The following is a 19,225-nucleotide window of genomic DNA, read 5'->3' as shown; positions in this document are numbered from 1 at the left end:
ACAGGATTTCTCACTAAACATGGAGCTCACTGATTTAGCGTTAGCTGGCTACCAAGACTCAGAGACATGCCTGCTCCCACCACTTTGTACGTGCATTCTGCCATGTCTGGCTTTTAACATAGGTGCTGAGGATCCTAACTCAGGTTCTCTACCTACTGAGCCATTTCCCAAGCCCCTTGTGTGGTCTTTCATGCCCCAGGAAGCTTGCCAAACAGGGTTCTCAGGGTTCCTGACTTCAGCAAGAGAAAGCAGCACTCTAGGAGTGCTCCTGCAATTAACGTCTTTTAGGGACTAGAATAGGTCTCCTGGCCAAGGTAGAGTCAGTGTGGGAGGACGGCCCAAGAGCATGGGCACTGGGAGTCATGAAGAGATGCATAGCTATTACCATGTGTTTTTTTCTAAAAGAAAAGACAAAAAGGTCGCTGTCCCTGTTGGGAGGTAAATAAATGATATAATTATTGGAGCATAAGATGTAAAATGAACCAATTGACAGTGAGAAGGGGCAACTGTGTATAACCTATAAGATGGTAGTAAGTACTGAGAAGAAAACACAGTAATGAAGGAGGGTCTCCCTGAAAAGATCTGGAAAGCTGAGGCGGGACATTGTGGGGAATAAGCATCTAAGTATGGAATAAGCATGGTGCAAGACCCTAAGCAGGCTATCTGCTGCACCTGAAGGAGCCTGTGCAAGAGGGCCTGCGTGGCCAGAACAGAGTGAACAGAAGCTAAGTCTGTGCAACAACACATGACAAATGTAGGAAGCACTTAGCTGTTATTTTATAGAAGGCAGGAAGTCATCAACAGGTCCTGAGCAAGGCAGTAACATGATCTGACCCTCATTTTAAGGGTCACATTGGCTGATGGGGTGAGGATCTGGAAGGGAACAGGGCAGAAGCAGAGAAACAGTGTAGTAATTCAGGTAAGAAATGATGTGCGTTGAACAAAGATATTTCCACTGGAGGTAGAAGGAAGATCAGGTTCTGGACACATAGGAGAGCTGAGTACGAGTATATGGTTTGGGTCATTGTAACTACAGGAATGGAGTTAAATGTTTACTGAGATAGGCAAGATTGGAGGAGTGATCTGCCCGAGTATTCTGTTTTGGACACAGTGTGGTGAAGACATCCATGTGTAATTGGCAGTGGGACAAATATGGGAGGAGCAGGCTTTGAGGCCATCAGTCTGGAAGCTGTGACTATCAGAGTCTATTAAAACGATGAAGCTAGATGAGGCAGCCAGAGACTGAGTGGTGGTCCTGATGAGAGGAGCGCCCCAAGGCAAGCAGGATAGAAACCAGGAGAGACCAGTGGAAGTCAAGGAGGAAGGGATGATTTTACCAAGAATCAGGAGGGAGGGTGAGAACAGCGTGAGCTGTGTGGAATGCTCTTGCCAAAGTCCAGCAGCTTTTCACAATGCAAACGTATAAACGAAGACTGGAAGGTCTTCAGCATGACGCGGGACTCTCGGACAGTCTATGGGCAATGTTCTTAGTCTTTGTTCTGTCAAGGCTTATTAGAGACAACTCACCCACATAGTGGTCTGCTTTACTACTACTCCCAGGACAGATACTTGGAATATTATTATTTTGTACCAAGAGGAATTTCCACAATAATCTTGGCCAGAGAGCTGAGCAATATGGGGCGGGGGGGAGACTGTTGCCTTCTGTGATGTGTGTGTGTGTGTGTGTGTGTGTGTGTGTGTGTGTGTGTGTGTGTGTGTGTGTGTGTGTGTGTTTTCATTTTTGGCTTAAGAATTTTTTTAACCTTCATTTTATGTGTGTGTTCAGTTCTGCCTGCAGGTATGCCTGTGTACCACGTGCATGCAGTGCCCTCAGAGGCCAGAAGAGGGCAACAGATCCCTTGGAACTGGAATTACAAGTGGTTGTGAGCTGCCATGTGGGTGCTGGAAATTGAAGGAGGATCCTCTGAAAAAGCAGCTAGTGCTCTTAACTGCTGAGCCGTCTCTCCAGTCCCTTGTTTTTGGCTTTTTTTTTTTTTTTGAAGCAGGATTGTGCTATTTGTCCAGGCTATCTCAGATTCAAGATCCTCTGGCCTTAGGTTCCTGAGTATTGGGATTATAGTCATGAGTTACACCACTTGGCTTTTCTAATACTTTGGATCTGTCTGCGGTAATTGTTGCTTTGAAGAGAAGAATCCCCTTTGGATTGTTGACCTATTTTCCATGTCCTTTGTTTCTCTAAGAGAAATAATCCAAATGGCCCGAGTTAGCTGGGTGGAACTGGTTCTTAGCATTTCAGGCATTTTGAGTGTCCCTCTAAGGGATCACAACATTCTATGATAAGCCTGTCCCAGCACACACTGCTACTTCCCCAGACACACTGTAGTTAACTTGTTTGGAAGAGCTTTGGCTTGTACAGGATAGGTTTGTGTTCATCCTTGCCAGATCACACATTTATCTGGCTCTGAGACATCTCTGGAAAAACACCTAGGAATTTGGCCTTTCTGTCTGACCTTTTCCAAAGATTAATTAGTAGAGTAGCTGAGGTTGTGGCTTGTTTTAGGACTGTTCCCCTCTGTCATCCACTTCCGTACCCAGAGAAGGAAAAACAGACGTTTTCTACCTTGCGGAAAGGATATCCCTGGACCAGTGTCTTTGATTCCAACATCAGATCATGGTATCGTGTACTGACACAACCCGGGAGAGACATTTGGCTATATTCACTTTCTTTGAAGCATGAAAACCAAGCACAAAGCAGTGTGTGGGTAGCCCCCTAATTTTAAACCCGGATTCACTTTCTGAGAACAGACTGGAAAGATGTCTTAGCAGTTAAGAGTGTGTCCTGCTCTTGGAGAAAACACAGCTTTGGTTCCCAGCTCCCTACTGGGTGTCTCGCAGTCTCTTAGAACTCCAGCTCCAGAGCAGCAGCCACCCTCTTGTGTCTTCTGGCTTCCATCCCTTGAGTGCTGGGATTACAGGTGTGTGCCACCCTACAGCTTGTGCCTTAAACCTTTATTGACTGAGGCTTCACTGGTTGGATTTACTGTGTGATATGATTCTGACTGGCGTGGAACCAGTTTCTTAAAGGTCAGCGTTGTCATCAGTGAAAAAGATTTGGCTATTTTATTAGAAAGCAGGAAGATACTAGATGGACGATCAATGTAAGCTGTTTGTAGTCTGTGTAAACACAGTTTTATAATTATATGAAGATAAACCAATAGAATGCAGCAAAGAGAAATTGTAACACATTTTAAAGTGGAATCCCTGTAAGTCAGGAGCTGCCCATATTAAAGATTGCCTTGGATAGATACATGGTGTATATGTGTATGTATCCTACATGTGTATATGAGCAACATACAGAGATTATCGTTGGTTGGTACATGATGTACATGTGTGTTTGCTACATATTTACACAAATGACTAGAACTAAAGGTTTGAAAAATTCGTTCACTTTGGTGAGCGATGTAGAAGCTGGTGTGTTTGGGCTTTTGTGTTTGTCCCCAGCAGAAGAGCTTTATAAAAACCTATTTCTTTTCTTGCCTGAGCCCAAAATACTCAGTAGGAAGCAGTTTTCTAACATTGGTATGAATCATTGGATATCTTCCTCTGGCTAATTCATTATAGGAATCTTGTTCTAATCAGTTCAGGAGGTGCTGTGCATCAAGCATGTGTGTTCTAACTTTTTGCTGCAAATGATTTCCTGCAGAGTTGAATTTTCGGTGCTTCTGTCCTTGCTGGAGCACACACTGCATTCTTTTAAAACAAGATCAGTTTTGGGACCTAGACTGCCCATTCTATTTAACCAAAGTATTTAGCCTAAAGTTAAATAATAAAACCAGAACTCTGTGATATTACTTTTTTAAAAAAAGTTGTTGTTTATCTCTCTGTGTTTTGTGCTTTTCTTAAGGCTGGTTCTTATTTCTCCCCATGGTTTCTTTGTGTTTAAGAACACAGCTGATTTTATAAGTCGAGTGAAAATTCCCATTTAGTCCAGTGGTCTGCTCACTTACTAAGGTTGCTAGGCAGGGTAGTGCAGCGGTGTTTAAATACACCATCATGATGTTTTCCATGCGATAGAATTTGTGAAGAGAATATTTAGAAGCATTTCCCCCCCAAAAAGCAATACAGGTTCATTCTTGAACAGGAAAGAACTCTGCAGAATCTCAGCGAGTCTGGACTCTTGCTTGGAAATATTTGTTTCCTGACAGAAACTATCTCTGCTTGGAGAATTTTAGGTTGTAAGGATAGTCTCAAGCTAAGAAAAAAAAATACTAAAGTTTCAAATCCAAATTTTCCCTCTGTCTGGAGCTGCAGTTTTATATGTGCATACTGTATTTTGTCATAATTTTGAAAGTATAAGTAAGAACTCATTTCTTTATTAGCTGCTTGGCAGAAAGTTAAATTCTCATACAGTTTCTCTGTCGTGTGTGTGGGGGGTGGTGTTTTCATGTACTTAAGTTGTTTATTTGAACAATAAATTTTGGGTGTTAGTGTGATTGGGAAATCTTAAAGTGGGAGTTATTTTTCCCTTGGAAATCACACTTCATATCTTAGTTTAGCTTCTAGGGTTGTAACGGGGACTTTGAGTTTCTGTTTTATTTTTTGCTTAAAATGAGCTGGATGGTTCAAGGACCATTGTGGATTTGAACGCAGCTCACTACAAAAGAAGCTCTGAACCTGTACCATGCTGGAGGTGGGTTCTCTCCTAATTTGTCAAAACAAACAAACAAACAAAAAATCTCTCCTCCTGACCCTGTGCAATAAAAACTCACAGTATGTGGAGCTTACTATAATCTTGACATTGTTCTTTCTCTATTGATTTTCCCCGCACTGTGAGATGGCTGGAGGGCTCACGCATCCAGGCTTTTTAGATCTCATTGATGTCCACACTTCTCTATTCATACTTTTCTGTGCAGTTCAAACCTCCACCCACCAAGATTGCTGCTTGTCACTTTAAGATGTGCTTGGCTGTCGTTCATCATCTCTGGAATAATATTTAATTGACCAGTTACTGAAGTCATGTGACCACGTGGGCATCTTTTTTATCAGTGATACGAATGAAAGTCGCCTCTCTGATGGGTCATCATGCCTGTACCGATTTGCTAAGGGCACCAGCCTTATGGTCAGAGTGTTTCTGAGGACATGCGCACTGCATCCTTGTCAAGAACCTAATGTTGTAGAATGACTTGTAGCTGCTTAGCTTTTGTTAGTGTCCCCACAGGGTTTTAAAAATCTTCTTTAAACACTCCTTTAGAGTAAAATTTACTCTTTCTTATAATTTAGATACTAGGTAAATATTTGCATGGTTAAATTGTTCTGGTTTTTAAGATGCAGAAAAAATTTTTTTTTCCTATGATGTTTTTGGCGGTACTCCCAGTATATAAAAATGGGACCTGTATTTCAGTATGTTTAAAATGGAGATAAAGGCTGTAAAATGCTTAGTTTTAGGCTCCTTTCAGGAAAAATTGAACATTTCGTTTTGACTGTGTCTGCATCACAATACTTTTTTCATACATTTGGAGGTTGAGATGGGTTCTTCTAGAAGTCTTTGAGTTTTGAGGTACCCGTGACATATTTACACTGCTGGGATTCAAGAAGATTTTGCTAAGATTTCTCTTTTTGTGCACGGAACATCTGTGAGATGTAATCCTGTGAAAAGCTTGTTTAAACACTAGCAGCGCAGCGCACAGCGTCTGATGTTATCGGCTGGGGATTGCTGTGGAAAACAGTGGAAATCAGGTACTGAAACTGTCCTGTTGGACACATCACAGGTGATGACATGATGGCGGGATATTTATTTTCTTTGAGTAAACAGAAAGTCAAGGTACACATCCCTAGTGTCCACATGTGACTCTGACGGTGTCAGTGGGATTTGCTCGGCCTGAAGGACTTCTGAGTTCATTATGAAGTTAGCATTTTAATGACATGTCATCCTAAAGGGCACAATTCTGTATTTAAAAAAACATAAAAATTAAAACATTAACTTTTCATTGAATTTACTTATGAGAGCAAAAGAATATGATAACTTCTGATTTTGTAATAAACTCCTTAGCTGTTTTATTCCATTTTGAGCTTTTGAAACAGTGTGTTTCTTTTTGTCTTCCCCTTTTCCTCTGGTTCTCTGTCCTCTTGATCTTGATTTCTTGTGCTCTGTTATGCTTTTATAGCATTCCATTGGTTTCACTTTCATTGTTTTCTTTGTGTTTGTATTTATTAACTATTTCCAACCATCATTTACATAGAAACTTGGTGTTTTATGTAATCACTTGAGAATGCAGGAGCCTGGAGCCTGCTTCTGAGATAGGGAGTATACATTGTGTGTTTTGTTCACACACACACACACACACACACACACACACACACACACACACAATTATTTCTGCCTAGATCCAATTTCATTCGTGTGGTCATATATTATAAACTGTTTTGTTTTCCTATCAAATTGTAAAGTCACACAGTGCAGTGAGTTTGAATAGTAAAGTAGTTGCCAGAGTCCTCTCTGCCCAGAGCAGCCGTTATTTTCCTTTAAAGTATTTTCTTCTAGGTTTCTGTATTCATAACACTTTGTATAGCAGCAAAAACAAAGCTCATCATGTTAAGTGCAATTATTATAACCTGTCTAGTTCTCCTAATTATTATATTGCTTCTGTGGTGCTGTATACTGTATAATTTTAATGATTTCAACCCTATTTCTCTGGGAGGTTATTTCACCATTTAACTATTTCCATATTTCTATATATCTGTTCCTTTTCTTGATTATTTTTACTGCTAAAATTAATATCAGTGTGTGGAGTTGTGGAGTAGCGAGATGTGCTGTTTCCTATGTTTCTTAAATTCTGGGCTTGTACAAGCTTTACATTTGATACTCTTGGCTACTGTGTTATAAGGATGTAGTATGATGCAAGTTTTGAGAATGACCAAATTACAACGGAGTTTCTTATTATTTTTGTATAAAAATGGTAAAAGTCAAATCAGACATTCTAAGTCTTTCAGAGAATCCCAAGTTACAGTCAAGATCCCGTGTTGTGAAAACTTATAAAACTTGTAAAGTTATTGTAAACTATAAGTATGTGAAAATAGCCTTTTGTGTCCCAGGAGGATGAGTAATTTCTTGAGGCCAGTGACACAGTCTTATATTTTTCTACTTTACAACTTACTTTTAATAAAAAGGGACGTAAATGCTTACTTAATTTGAAAAGAAAAAGAAAAAAAACCTATTAGGGAAACCCTTTTAATCCATAAGTTAAACTGATGCTTTTCTTTGATAGTTTCTTCCAGTTAAATTGTAGCAGGGGCTGTCGTTTTCCCTGTCCCCCATCTGAAAGCGGGGTGGCTTTTCTCACTTGATTTGTGATCTCATTTCATTGTGGAATACTTAAGCCAGGCTTTGCCTATCACTTTTTATGAAGGGGAAGGGCAGTTCACACTCAACTCCCCTCCCAGAGTTGCTGAGGAGACTGAATAAATTAACCCACGTCAGGTCCTTCGAGCAGTGCCTGTCACCTGGTAAGTTCTCAGTAAACCTCCACTGAGAGTGTGTTTTGATGCCGACACTAACTGGTGAATGAGTTCAGCTCAGATCAAGAATCCCCCCATTTTTTTCTGTCATGACCGAAACAGTGGGAAACCTGTGCATATTTGTCTCAACGTGAAGTTGTGTAGGGTCCTTCTCCTTCAGGATTATTTTAGAACCATTGGTTAATTATTTAGAAAAGTGGAAAGTTACAGCTACACTTCACAGGCTTGACGTCATGATTAATCTGAGTGATTCCAGATGGGATTTAAAAAAAAAAAAACAATGAAGTATAAAGCCGTGAATCCCATTTCTTAAAATTCAGAAGAATGTAGGAGAATATTTATCAGACGTAAGAAGAGCAGAGAGTCCTTAAAACGGGGAGAAATCAAAAGCAAAGTTACAGATTCCAGCACACAAACGATTTAGGATTTCTTTAAAATCAATTCAACATTAGGGTGAACCCCTCTGGGCAGAGGGTTCATTGGCTTGCTGACATTTACATGTATGTATGATGATGAAGGACTGACTCGGGACTTGATCAGTGGGCACTCACCATTAATGACAGAGAAATGAGAGCCGTAAAGAGCAACGATATGAAAATGTTCCATCTCACCGCCACCTTAAATGACAGTGATGGCCAGCTTTACACTCACTGAAGGACTGGAAGAAGTGATGGGAAGCTGTGGTGGGAGACTGTTAAATAAGCAGTTGCCAACAGGCCTTGTTATTAGCCGGTCGGAGGAGTCCCGGGCAAGAAGAGCCTCGCTTCCAGCAACACAGCCTCATGAAATCATTGGCGACGCATCCAGCTGGACCAGGGATATGGAGTAGCTGTTTCAGAGAACAAGCAGCTTTCTTTACAGTCGCCCCTCATAGTTAATGTCTTTAAGCAGACTGTAGAGTGAGATGATACATTGGCAGGTTACTGTGAACTGTCACTCCTGCAAAGTCTTAGATAAGCCTTGTCTCGCAGCTGCTCCTTCCTCTGATGTCACTTTCCTATTGTAATAAAACCCGTTGTTCCTTTCAAAGACACAGATTTCTAGCAGCTGTGGATAAGCTTCCCTGGAAACAAACCTGTCCATAAAAACGTTGAGCCCGTTATAAATTACAAAAATATGAACTATAAGGAAAATACATTTCATGGGAAACTGTTCCTTACCCTGAATTCCTTGATAGAGTTCCTCTCCCTCCGCTCCCAGAGCCGCCCTGCTGAGCCGCGGCACTGACCGCTAGCTGATGAGATGCCGTGTTACCAACAGTCATCTGAGAGGAACCCCTGCTTCCTTGCAGTTAGCTCATTTTAATAAGAGAACCAAGAAAAATCAAAGTCGAGAAGTTCTTAACCAACCCCCTTTCCTTGATATAGTAGTTTCCTGTAGACTCAGCCATGGGGCACGGACAGGCACGTCGTGTATTTCCAACTGAAGTGAGAAATCACAAGCTGTGGAGGGACAGATTCTAGGAAAATAATCTGAGTATATGTGTGTGTTTTGGTTTGGGTGTTTGGGTGTGTGTATGTATCTGAATGTGTGTTGGTTCAGTTTGGAGTTTTGCCTGAAAAAAGATTACAATAACAAAGTTAGATTTCACAGCTTGTTAACTGTTGATTCTGAACTGAGAATTTTTCTTGCTGTTTTCTTTGCATGTATATGTTAACAAATGTGTGTAGGTATGTATATGCATATGAGTATATGTACGTAAAGTGGCTGTGTAAATAATACATATACCTTTATGATGTGGAGAAGTAAGTAAAAAAAAAAAATCTAAGCCTGGAGGAAGGTTGCTCTTAAAAATTAAGTTTGGCAACAAAAACTACATGTATTCCTAGAAAAGAATGTTAAAAAAAAAAGAATAGTACATACTAAGCCTTTCTATTGTGTTTCTTTAAAATGACTAGTCAATACGGCATTTAAAATAATTGTTTATGAATTGTAGTGCTGGAAATAGGGAACCCAAGGCCTCATAAAAGCCACATGCTATACTACACAGTGACAACCCCAGCCCCAATTCACGTATTTTAAATCTGGCTTCATTTTACTATTTGTTCCCTCTTTTACAAGAGCCCATTTAAAACTGATTAATGAGCCTCCAGATGTACTTTTCTCCTTTTTGAGAGAGTCTGTGCTGTGAGAATCCACGTGCTTGCCCTAAAGGCCCGGTCAGATACTGGGAGACACACAATCCAATATCGATCTGTGAGAGACATGCAGAAGTCTTTGCTATGGGCCAAGTCTGTGAATAGCCTAGCCTTCACCATCCTGGGAGGAATATGCAGCTGTTATCTGTGTTTTAAGCTTCAGAAAATGAGCCTTAGAGAAGATTCCTGGAACTGCAGAGACACACGGCTGGTATGGCAGGGCAGCTCTTCCAGTCTATGTCCCTCACTTTCCAATTCCAGCCTTTTCGGATCTCCTGCTCTCCAGAACTCTGTGACTACCTGCTCTTCAGAACTCCACGGGCACCTGCTCTCTAGAACTCCGTGGCCATCTGCTTTCCAGAACTCCACGGGCACCTGCTCTCTAGAACTCCGTGGCCACCTGCTCTCTAGAACTCCGTGGCCATCTGCTTTCCAGAACTCTGTGGCTACCTGGCCACTTCTCTGCCTGACCACTGCTTTGTGTTTTGTAAAGGGAGTTTCTTGGGCAAGGTTATTCCAGGACATGGCTTCTGAAAAGCTGAGGGCGTGACTGAAAACCAGGGTAGCAGTCACTGGCCTGTGCTCTCTGGTGTCCCACTAGCTCTAAGACCCGTGCTGGACAGAGTCCCACCCAACTTCAGGCCTGGTGTAAAGTCCCCACACATCCTGCTTTCTTGATTGAAATCTGCAAAGGTAAAACACAGTGTGAGTGGGTCTGTAGTTGGCACTGCCATCTTTTAAAATTAAATCTGGCAAATTCTTAAGAACCTGTTCTATGTGAAGCATGGCAGAGCAGGTGCCCCCACTCATCCTGTGGAGCACGATCCCTATCTTCTTCATAGTCTCACTTTAGAAATCTGATTGCCTCCTCCCCTCCTCTCCCCGGCTCTCACTTTCCTGTTTATAGTGGGAGTAAAAAAGAAAAAAAAACCATCAATGAGGTGTAAAGACCCAACTAGGTAAACAGTTCCTCAGAAGTCAGGGTTTAGTTATAATATGCAAGTTGGAATTTTCTCCAGTTTTAGCCTTGGGACTTCATTTGTGTTGGCTGACCCTTGTACTCAAAATTTATAGTGACTCCCATACAGAAAGAACTGCGAAGGGATTGAGATTGTGGCAACTGCAGTTCGAACTCTGGAACACCAGCATCCCACCTCTTTCAGCCAGAATAACCAGTCATAAACCTTGTCACTTATGACAGTTGGGGACACAGATAAGTAGATTCTGCCAGCTTAGGCGGAGACTCTGGTCGAGTCCTCTGTGCTAACACCAGGCACATGGTAAGCATTCAGTTCCCTGTGGCATGCTGTTGGGAAGGTGGGGCTGGGGAATGGATGCTTGGAGGACCAGGTTCTTGGCAATTCCTCAGTGTCCTGGGAATAGAGCCGTGGGTCACATGCAGCTTTTCCCTTGAGCCCCTCACAGAATGCTGGATTCTCTCCCATGTGGCTTTAGAATTCATATGTTTTCCCCTGCTGGGGCCAGGGTGGCATGTTGCCCTCTGCCTCAACTTAAATTTCACTCTTTCTATGAGACACCAGTGGATTTCAGGACTGGTCCCATTCACGCCTCTTTACCTCTGAGGGAGCTATAGTGAGACTTCCTTGTATGAAGCCCTTTGTAAGTACCCTTGCCTCCCAAATAACCTAGGGTTGCCTCAAAACCAGAGTTAGCTTTAGAAAGTCACAGAATAACTTTTATTAATCCATTCATTCTTTGCTGATTTAAATTTTTCTTGTTAAAATATAAGTTCACTGTCCACTGCAAAAGTATGTGCTGATTTCCCTTTTATCAGCCTGACTCAATGGTGTGTCGGGTAACTCCACATTTACTCACTGGTTGTTCTTTTCTTCTTTTGAGACTTGCTTTCATGTAGCCCAGGCTGACCTCAAAATCACTGTGTAGCCAAGGATGACCCTGAACTTCTGGCCCTCCTGCCTCTACCTCCTGTGTGCTGGAGTCACACGCGTGTAGCACAGAGCCCATTGCGTGCCGTGCCGTGTTAGGCATCCAACCCGGGGCATCTGCCTGCCAGGCAAGTACTCAACCAGCTCAGCTTCATTCCCGGCCTCTACTGCTGTTACTTCAGCGTCGCTTTTCTTTTTCCTTTTCCTTCCTCAAACCCAGGGGAATCATTGTCCACTTCCTAGGGAGTCTCCAACATTCATACATACATGGCTGTTTCGTTTTTGTACCTTGTAGAAAAACTCTAAAAGTATTCTACTTATCTGATTTGTTACTTTTTACTTTTAATTTTTATTATCTTTTGTTTATTTCATGTGTGAGTGGATATGTGTGGATGTACACGTGCCGTAGCCTGCCTGTCGAGGTCAGAGGGCAGTTGAGCGAGTCAGTTCTCTCACGTTACTCTGCAGATTCTAGGGACGGAACTTGGTTCGGCAGACAGGCTCACCAGCCCTCAACATTCTTTGTAAAGCCAAATACACGTTTGCACATTTACAGGATACTTGAATTGTTTCTTATATTGTGGAGCTGATATGGAAGGAGTTAAATATTTGGTTTGAGGGATTTTAATTTTTAGTTTGAAATACACTAAACAGTTTCTAAATATATATGTCTAATTTTTTTTTTTTACTTGTAGCTGGTTTTAGAAGAAGTTTCCGTCTTAGCAGAAAAGATAAGAAAACAAACAAGTCTATGTATGAATGCAAGAAGAGTGACCAGTACGACACGGCGGATGTGCCCACATACGAAGAAGTGACACCATATCGGCGTCAGGCTCATGAGAAGTACAGGCTTGTTGTCCTGGTTGGTAAGTGTGGGTTTTGTGTATGATCCTGAGCAAATAAGGAAAACACTGAGAACTGAAATTGGAAATTTACTGTAGCTGAAATTTTCAAGTTAAAATTCCCTACATCTAGAATACCTTGCTTAGTCTCTAAAGCAAAGTGTTTGGCTGTTTCTATCTTATGGTGATGCTTGGAGACATACCTCAGGAGTGGACCGGTGTGCTTGTGGAGCCTCTGTTGGAGGCAGGTTAGCAAATGCACTGTAGCACAAGATGCGTCAAGAGCACTGGATATTTATGTATTTGTCAATGAATATTTGAATGTTCATTAATGAAAATTTGAATATTTGTCAATGAATAGTTGAATGTTTGTTAATGAAAATTTGAATGTTTGTCAATGATGCTCTTTTCAATTCATTTTGAGGCAGTGGCCATGGTGTCAGCTTCCTCTAGCAGTTAGTCCATCATGAAATAAGTCACAGTAGCAGAGCCCTAGGAGGTTTCAAACCATTTACACGTATGTGTGGGGGGGGTAATGCGACTCAGGAGTAGGGCACCGCCTAGCATTGGCTTCTGTCCCCAATACTGTACAATGTGAGGTTCGGGCGGATCATTTCTACAGTGGTTGGTTTGACTCACATTAACCTTCTAGCTAGTGGCTTGTCCAGCCTTCATGGACATGACCCACCATGATCTTATGGTCCTCCTCCCCACTCCCTTACCTTATTTCTTTAAAATGTGGTGAGAGCTATGTCAGCTTCCAGGATTGAAGCCAATGGTTTTGCAAAACTTTGGGGATAGAGGAGCATAGTGTCTCTTGTTAATTCTTACATTGTAAACTTAGGACAACAGCTTGGAGAATGAGAATAAATGGAAGGGTGAGGAATCAACCACTTTAGCAAGGAGAGATCCTTTGTAAGTTTGTTGCATGTTAATTGAGACTGATGGTGGTTGATTTGGAGGAAGGGCTATGATATTCTCACACCAAATGGCACTGGAGTTGATCACTAACCTGGCAGATATTGAAATTATTTGCATTGTTCAGAAACACATGATTGCAAACGTCAAAGGAAATTCAAATTTTCCTTGCTTAGTGAGGCCTACCTTTTTGTAGCCCAGCCACACCTGAAAGGAGAGTTTCATACATGTTACTGTTTCCCACAAGTGCTCATAACACTCCAGATTCCAGTCCATATAACACCCAGAGGTCGTGGCTGAATCCTTTGGTCCTGAAAGGAGGCTACTCAAGACCTCTTAGCCTCCATCTTCTGGCCCATTGTCCCTGCTGTTTCTTCTCCCTGCTAGTACGCATCCCTCCATTCCCATCACCTCTCCTCCTCAGCCCCAGGAGCCATGCGCTGTGGTGAAGGGGGATGAGCAGTATGGCGGTGTCCTTCCTGGCTTCCTTCCTTCCAGGTACACCGTGGAGTGATCTTGCTGTTGTAAGCTTTGGTCTTTCCTGTGGGGACAAACGGAGGAAGAAGAAACTTTGCTGTTTTTATTCTCCTCTAAGCACTGACCATAAAGCCCTCTCTGCCGGGCTGAGGGACGGTAGATAGTTGAGTATGTCATGAATGTAAGCCACAGAAGAATGAAGAAAGTCAAGGTATGGAGGTCTTGAAGATGGTTGATGGTTGTGGAAAAGAAGTAGCCAACCCCTCGGCTCCTTCAGGATGTACAAGCAGAGGGAGCTTGTACATCCATTACACAGTACTCCATGACAGAGTACATCACCTTGGACTTACCTTAGGAGAGGATGAACCAGCAGAAGGATCTCATGTTAGCCTCTGTCAGCAAAGCCAAATACTTGAGAGAGTTAGCTACTAGAGATAAAAGGTTCATTTGTGTTCACAATCTTCATTACCAAGATAGTACCACAAGTGGAGAACACACTGTCCCCAGGGAACAGATTATAGTCCTAGCAAGGAACCCCAAAACACTATGTACAATGACCTTCTGCTGTATGCTACATCTGAAATACAAATTAATTTCAAGTGGTCATATGGCTTCGGGCCTGTGAGAGAGACAGCAGCACACCATAGCAGAAGTATTTGATGGAGAGAAAGTGCTCATCTCAGCAACAGAGAGCGCAAAAGAGAAGAAAGGGGTCTCTGGGAGCACCCCCAACATTCTGCCTCAGTTTCCCCATCTGAGATTCAGAGATGCTAAGAGCTTTGCTAGTCTAGCAAAGACTGAGACCTGCTCCTGGCAGCTGCTACTGCGGTCTGAGTAAAAAGCCATTCTTGTATATATTATCTGAAATCTTTTTAAAATAAGCATGAAGTGTTCTAGTCTTAGATTCCTGCTGATTTGCAGCCTGGGTGTTTGAATTGATGTTAAGTTAGATTCTGTAGCAGCTGACCATCTGACAGAATCATGTGGGTAATGGATGTATGCTTTGGAAATTGTACCTTGTTGTGAGTTACCTTTTCTTTCATGGTTGCATGCTGAAGACATATTTCCTTGACTTCTTGACATGTGCAGGAGGATGGAATGAGAGAGGGTTGAAGCTTCTTTTACTCTAACCCATGTTGTCAAAGCCACGGAGAGTGACAACCTGAGCCTAGGGAGTGTTAGGTCAGTATCACTGGGGAGAAACGGTATTTTTCTCTCAATAGTGTTAGGGTGTAGTAATCTTAGATCCTCTGTTGAAGACATCAGAATAAAACAAGTCGGTGCCATTCAAAACTACGGCATCTGAGAACTGTGAGATTTGATCAGAAATGCTTGATTTTCTCTTCTTTGTGTAAGCGTGTTATTCCTGGGCCACATTTTAGTCGCTGATACCTCAGTGATGGTTCTGTTAGATTCCTTCCTACGTTTAAAAATATGTCTTAAAAAGTGTTAGACTGAAGGCTGGGGCACTTAGCACATTGTCCTGTCCAATGTATTGTATTTCGTCTTTAGTAAAACTTGATCTCTTTCAAAAGTGAAGTAATAAAGTTAAATGATGTATATGGGCTTGGGGGAGGAGCAGAGCTGTGGCGCTGAAAAGCCACGAAAGCCCTTTTTGTGGCTTAAGCCACAATGAGGGCAGAAATTCATCTTGTGGATATTCAGACAATCTGTGACTTGTTCTGTCTGGTTATTCGGCATCGGGAGGAAACTAACTATAAATCTCTGAATATTTCCCATTTACAACGTGAGCACTAAGTACTATTTGGTCTTCCTTTGGGCTGAATCGTACATGTTGCCCGAAGCCTGCTGTGCGAGGTGCTTTGACTAAATGGGCATTTGTAAGAGTATCGTCGTTTTCCCCCAGAACGATGGCCGTGGCACATAAAGCAGACGAGAAAGCTCACGTTCAGAACCGACTGTGAATGCTAGCATCCCCACTGCTCTTGTGGAACGGTGCTTGAAACCTTGTAGGGTCTGCTCTGGAAGCATCTATAGAGATACTCTAAAACCGAAAGTCACAATCAAATTTATGAGTGTGTGGTGGGTTTAAAATTATAATCCCGTGTAGAGGAGACAAATATGATCTTTATTAGAATCACAGTTAGCTTTTTATGCCTATAGTCTATCTTAAATATTTATACTTGGGATTCGTTTCTGGCATAAGACACAGTTCTTTTCATTGAACTGGTTTTTAGTAAACAGGCGCCGTCTGAGCACCAACTTCTCTAGGTTACAACAGGAGCAATTGTCCTTGAGCTATCTACAGTCCAATGGGAGAAGATGAACTGAAAATCTATTCATAGTAACAAAAGGATGGTGCTGATGGATATGGCCATTTGTGTAGCTACTGGAGGTGGTGAGTGCTCCATAGTGGGTGACATGCGGTGCTGGTTAAGGGAATTTTGAGTTTGGGACTAGAACAGAGTGAATTTTGAATGAGATCCTGTTATCCCCAGTGAAAGGTCACCTTGAGAAGGGTTAGGAAGGAAGAAAGTCACCATTGACCTTTCAGTTGTATTGTGTTCTTGTCTCAGCTGGCGAGGAAGGGGGACACACATCTGCTTTAGATAGATGTTCCTGCAGCAACTGTTCTGTTTTCTCCTTCTCCTCTGTTTTCATGTCATGTTTTGGCATTTGTTTTATGAGTTGTTGCCTCATTGAGAACACTCCTCTCTCATGAAAGTGACAGAGGAAGTGTGCTCTGACTTGATTCGTTGTGAACGTAGCTCAACTTTGTGGAGTTTGATTTGTCATTCTCCAATGCAGAACTGCAGCCACCCACTAACATGACCATCCCATGGACACGGATCAAATCTAATAGCATGGCTGTTTTTATTTTATGCCTACAGCCATAAAAGAGCATTGCTACAATATGATAAGTAGACACTTTATAGCATGTGTCTGATCCGAGAGATACCTAGGGGGTTGGTTGGATTTATCTTGCAGTAAATCAAATGAGTGAGCGTGGTTTTTTTTTTTTTTTTCAAGTAACAATGCAGTTTGGGTCCTATGGCAGACTCCAATAATTCTGGTATTTTTCTCTGGATAATAAAGAGTAACAAGTCTGGCCAAGTACGATAAAAAATGTCTGTAGGGAAATACGGAAGAATTTTTGTGTGAAGCAGAGTACGTACTCTGGGGTTGGATACATAATAGAAGCCACATCCATGCCAGTAACTCTCTGTGTAATCGACCGTTTTTGGCTTGTCCCAAGATGTACAAAGAGCAGGAGAAGACATAAATAGTGCTTGGTCAGAGCAACACATGTCCTTCCAATATTCCACTTAATATTGGATGTAAATCTAAATATTAAAAAGAAGTATGTATAAACAAGAAGGATTTTTATCACAAATGTGTTACTGCAGTGGCTGCATGTGTAGTTTGTCCATCCCTGTTGACTTATCTTTCTCTGTTTACTTTGCTAATAGATTGTTAATATGATAAGTCTTTCATCTGTAAGGCACCACCTATATTTAAATTATTAAATTCAATCTGATACTCATCAGCCTTAAGAAACACTATACACAGGGCCTGGGGGCTGCTTGGTGGATAAAGCACTTGCTAAGCTTGAAAGCTGAAGTTCAGATCCCTAGCACTCACCTAAAAGCTGGGTGGACTTGGTGGTCCTCCTATAACCTAGCACTTGAGGCAGAGATGGGGGATCCCTGGGGTAGCTGAGTAGTTACACTAGCAAGATTGGAAGCTCTGGGTTCAATGAGAGACCCTGCCTCGGAAAATAAAGTGGAAAGTGATTTAAAAAGATGCTTGCATCAACCTCTGGGTTCTCTCTCTCTCTCTCTCTCTCTCTCTCTCTCTCTCTCTCTCTCTCTCTCTCTCTCATACACACATACACACACACACACACACACACACACACACACACACACACACACACACACAGAAACACTATGCTAATATTCTATGCATCTTGTGTTCTTCCTTAGACTGTGAGACATATGCGTATATATGTATACCATATTCCCTTGATTGCAATAAAAACTATTTTCACCATAAAAGTACATCATCTTTATCATAAATATTCATTCTGAAATAGCACTGCCACATAAATAAGGAGATAGTTGCAACTCCAGTGTGCAGTGAATGATGAAGGTGTCGTCTTGCAGTTCTGTGCTCCGATGAGAACTTACTGCCCGTGCATTCTTGCAGGATACTTTGTCTGTTTTCACAGCATCACTCCAGGGTCTCGCATCATGACCTATCTTGATACTTTATTCCTTTAGCATTTTTTTTTTGTTGGATGTGACTGTTTCTGATTCACAGTATAGATCTTTCTTGAGACCCTGTTGCAGAGTGAAAACCATGTCAACCATGAGTTAGTCTTGAACGTGTACTGTGCTAACATTCAGATACAAAATTAGCCATATGCAATGTCCATTGCAGGTGATAAGCATATGAGCCAGGTGTGATGCCACATGCCTGTGTACCCAGGACTCTAGAAGCAGAGGCAGCCAGATCACAGGTTCGAGACCAGTTCAGGCTGCACAGTGAGAGCCTCAAAACAATGAACCAGAATTGAAAACTCCCTAAGCATGTTTATGAAATAAAAAGATGAAAACCTGAAGCCCCGGTGGTGAAGCATGAGGTCTACAGACTTGAGGGGTATCAGAGAAGAGGGGTCACATTCATGGGGCGTTCTTACACATGCATCTTCAATAGTCTTAGCTTTCAGGGGCCTCAGGAGGATCTTGAGGCCAAAGCCAAACTGGATTACACAATAAGACCCTGTCTTGGAAAGCAAACGAGCACAAAAAATTAGGGGAGGACTTTTTCTATCATTTTATTGATACTGTACAGGTCTGTATTTCTTTGGCTAAAATGAATTAGCTTTTTAAAACAAAATCACATTTTTGTCTGTTTTCATTAAGGTAGAAATAATTAATCAATTATGTTTTTCCAAAGATTTCTAATGTGGGTCTAATGTACATGGTGCTGTTTCTTCTTCCCAATATGATTTTCTAAGTTTTTATAAAATGCATTTTTTAAAATTTTGGCTAGCTAGATTTATTTTTATGTGTGTGAGTGTTTTTTGCCTGCATATATGTCTGTGTACTACCTGTATGCAGTGCCTTCAGAGGCTAGAAGAAGAGTTACAAATGGTTATGAGCTACCATGTGGGTGCTGAGACCCAAACCCAGGTCCTCCGGAAGACCATCCAGTGCTCTTAACTGCTGAGCAGTCTCTCCAGCCCGTTTGTTTGATCATTATATGGGGATTATATTTGTAGCATTAAGCATACTAGGCTAGTGCTCCACCACTGAGTTCTATCCTAAGACCTATGGAATGTTTTTAAAACAAAGCTTATAATTAATTTACATTTGTTCTGTAAGCTTTCCTGGGGTGACATGAACATCTATTCACCCCAAGTAGGACATTGACAACACACCAAAGAAACAACTCCATACAAGTCTAGCACAGCAAACCAGCGGACTTGTTGGGGTTACTT

At 41.8% G+C, this 19,225-nt stretch overlaps 1 protein-coding gene across 3 annotated transcripts in view; it reads left to right on the top strand.

Moving 5' to 3' along the window:
* The window catches only part of Mpp7 (MAGUK p55 scaffold protein 7), a 209,649-nt gene that overhangs the window by 169,388 nt on the left and 21,036 nt on the right, over nt 1-19,225 (top strand). For all 3 annotated transcript variants that reach the window (XM_052727335.1, XM_052727333.1, XM_052727334.1), the window contains one exon: nt 12,217-12,387. In XM_052727335.1, coding sequence (XP_052583295.1) covers nt 12,217-12,387 — 171 coding nt within the window. The remainder of the gene's footprint in view (nt 1-12,216; nt 12,388-19,225) is intronic.

This window comes from Peromyscus californicus, unplaced genomic scaffold, assembly GCF_007827085.1.
Source record: "Peromyscus californicus insignis strain IS unplaced genomic scaffold, ASM782708v3 Scaffold_8__1_contigs__length_139910024, whole genome shotgun sequence".
Classification (NCBI taxonomy): domain Eukaryota; kingdom Metazoa; phylum Chordata; class Mammalia; order Rodentia; family Cricetidae; genus Peromyscus; species Peromyscus californicus.
The sequence above is the reverse complement of the archived record's forward strand: the minus strand, read 5'-3'. Positions and strand labels throughout refer to the sequence as shown.